This window comes from Setaria viridis, chromosome 3 (assembly GCF_005286985.2).
Source record: "Setaria viridis chromosome 3, Setaria_viridis_v4.0, whole genome shotgun sequence".
NCBI classification, from domain to species: Eukaryota; Viridiplantae; Streptophyta; class Magnoliopsida; order Poales; family Poaceae; genus Setaria; species Setaria viridis.
In genome coordinates this window covers 477,105-480,376 of record NC_048265.2, presented here as the reverse complement: position 1 = coordinate 480,376, position 3,272 = coordinate 477,105, and the positions used below count along the sequence as shown (strand labels likewise).

The following is a 3,272-nucleotide window of genomic DNA, read 5'->3' as shown; positions in this document are numbered from 1 at the left end:
TAGCATATAGTATCAAGCATACCAGATCAAACGGTAGCAGTGGCTCAGCTGAACCCGCTGACAGGGGATCAGGTACGGATGGCAAAATAAAAATTAAATACCCCCTTCCGGCTGCCCAGTCCCGCCCGAAATGTCTGGGCCTCTGCTGTGAAAGCCCAGCACCAACCAGTAGGGTAGCAGACCGCATGCCGCCAACTTGTGAAATATCTGGGCTTCCGTTGAGTTAGCTGGCTGGCTGGATTCGAGAGGGTCGTTGTGGGCTGAGAGATAAATTGAATGGGCCTCGGGGCCTCTTTTGTTTGATGGACTTGCGCTTTGACCTCAAGAAAAAATCCATTCGATCCATCAAAAGTTATCCAAATATTCTTTTTTTGCCAAAAGTGTCAACTCCCGTTCATCTTTTGTTTTTCTATAAAGAAGTAAGAAAAAATATGTAGAAACTTTTTCAAGGAGATAATTGAATAAGTTATTTGAAAAAATTTGGAGAAAAGATGTTTCAGCGCCTGGTACGGTGCAGCCAGCTTCCAGCGCATCCCATAGGAAGCGATCGATGCTTTCTGAGAATGCGACTGGGTTATTGAAAATGTATGGTCCAGCGACTTTCTGATGAGAAAATGTACTGTTCAAGTGACTTGGAATACCACAATACAAACTGATGGATTCGCAGCAAATTAAGCAGGTGGTTGGGCACTGATGACTCCATCGTATCCCCAAGCTGCTTTCTGTTAGATATATTAAAATGCAATCGGTCCATACACAAATTATCAAACGTACCAACGCCTACTAAACAAAGTTATTATGCATATATGATGATGATCGGAGAGTTATTAGATGGCTGGAGGAACTGATCCATCCATGGAATTGGATCCATTCAACTTCAAAGCTGGCGACTCCGTCATGTCTGCTGGGCTCTCCAGGGACCCGATGGAGATCGCCTCATGACAAAACAAAGACCCCAGGCTTGAATTCCTAGTTACTTGTCGTGGCTAATGATTTATGGGCCTACCACCAAATGACGGTGAAGAGTTTATTAATCAGCTGCCTTAGATGATGATAGATAAACAGATGGGTCAACCAACAGCGAGTAGCATTTATGAATGGATGGAGGTATGCAACTGCTAGATACATGGAATTAGCCGTAGTACGTGTGTAACTAGTCATCATCAGCTGAAGCACAAAAAGTCTATGCGGAGAAGTGGTCAGAGCCCTGCCTGGCCTCTTGTTCGATCAGTGACTAATTGCCATTATTATAATCCTCGTATGTTCATCGTCTTGAGCTAAACCTGTTGACCTCGCCAAACCATCTCTGCATGCCTGTTTGGCCTGCTAACAATCGAATGGATCGGGGTTGGTTTGGTTTTTCCAAAAGCAACACAGGTCGGTGAAGTCACTGCACATACGACCGGGTTTGAAGGAACCAAAACCAATGCAAGTTGGGGGTTTTGAGTTTTGACGCCGTCGCGTCTCATGCCGCATTTAAGTTTTGCACCGTCGTACGTACGTGCAATGCAAGAGAACTTTTGGTTCGCGATCGATGGATACCATGCTGCTGATGATGTATTGATGTGATGCAGTAGACGCATTCCCATCCTAAGCTGCAAGAAAGTGACTTGAACTGGTACGTGATCTGACTGGGCCCTCCTTTGTCGATCTTCAATTCTGCTTCCATCACCCTAGCTAGCTACTGCTCCTTGACTTGTTAAGCGCCACCACCATCTCTTGTCTTCTGACCTGATCCGTGTGATTGGATCAGATCGAGATTATATTGATTGATTAGCTCACACACCAACACCTGGATGAATGGAATGGATTGAACTCATACCAAGTCCCGACACCAGCAGCCCGGACGGCCGGCATCTGCATCGTCTATATATATTCATATGCAACTCCTCCAATGCTTACCAGATTAAGCCAGACACGCACCCTTGATTTGCTTGTTCGTCACATCAATACCACACTACTTACTTGTAGAGCTATTATCCCGGACACCCACCAGCAGGCAGCAGCAGCCTCCATTGATGCAGCAGCGCCACCACGGGCTGCAGGGCCCCCGCCCGGCTACGCTCAAGGTCACCAACAGCAAGGCTGCGGACCTGCAGGCCAAGACGAGGCGGCGGCCGCCGGTGCAGCAGCAGGCGCGGCAGCCGGTGATCATCTACGTGGAGTCACCCAAAGTCGTGCACGCGCACCCCGGCGAGTTCAAGTCCGTCGTGCAGCGCCTCACCGGCGCACCGCCGCCGCCTTCAGCGTCATCCGCTATGCCGCCTCCACCGCTGCAGTTCCCGTTCCAGTTGTACGGGCAGCTGCCGTTGGTGGCGAGCTCCCTGTCGGCGACGACGGCGGCCCCGCCGGCCTCCCCTCTGCCTGCTGATGATGCGGCCGGCGGCGTCAGAAGCGGCCTCGGCTTCTTCATCAGTGACGATCAGCTGATAAGCCCGGCGGCGTTCCTCTACGATCACCAGAGCATGGTGGCGAATCCACTTGTTGTGCCGCCGTCTCTTGGCGCGTGCTATCGTCACGGGCATGTCTTCGTCAACCAGCTGCAGTGACATACAGACAGCGTCCGCTCGAATGCCGGACGATATATTTGGTGATGTGCAAACGTAGACGTGGCGTGTACAATCATGTAGCTTAGGACCTGTAGTAGTAGTAGTAGCATGCACTGGGCTGCACGACCTAGCTGAGATCGAGTTTTGAATGCTCTGTACGTGTAAGATCTACGTGATGACTAATGAGCTGGATCATTTTTTTACATGTATAAGTAAAAGTTGATGCATTGTTGTTTAACCACTCCATGTCCATTCTTAGATAATATACGCTGAGATGCAGACTGAAGGAAAAAAATGTTTTTTTTAAAAAAAAGGAGGTATAGATACACTATAATGCTGCCCAAATCAAAATGGCTGTCCCGAGCTGTTCTTTTAGTTGGACTTGGACTGTTGGGCTTTCTCTGTTGCCGCCCCAATTCCAACGGTGGACGCAGAGTCGGGCCGAGTTGAAAGGGAGACGTGCGCTAGCTGACACAGACGACACCAACCTGCATTACGGTGTACTCCCTCCGTTGCAAATTAAAGTCATTCTAATTTTTTTTGAGTCAAATCAATTTTATGTTTGATTAAAATTATAGAGAAGATCAAAAAATTTATAGCACCAAATAGATATATTATGAAAATATATTTAATGAAAAAATAATGATACTTATTTAATATCACTAGTCCATCAACCCGTGCCGGAATATTTTTAAAAGTTATTGTATTTAAAAATTATTTAGA

General features: G+C 47.5%; 1 protein-coding gene across 1 annotated transcript; it reads left to right on the top strand.

The window, feature by feature from the left end:
• Window positions 1-1,799: 1,799 nt before the first annotated feature.
• Window positions 1,800-2,787, top strand: LOC117850319 (uncharacterized). The gene has a single exon (XM_034732146.2). The coding sequence runs from the start codon at window positions 2,019-2,021 to the stop codon at window positions 2,547-2,549; it is 531 nt and encodes a 176-aa protein (XP_034588037.1). The 5' UTR covers window positions 1,800-2,018; the 3' UTR covers window positions 2,550-2,787.
• Window positions 2,788-3,272: the final 485 nt, after the last annotated feature.

Bases quoted from the DNA above. Each gene is read 5' to 3' on its own strand.
- LOC117850319 (XM_034732146.2), top strand. From the start codon at position 2,019: ATGCAGCAGCGCCACCACGGGCTGCAGGGCCCCCGCCCGGCTACGCTC.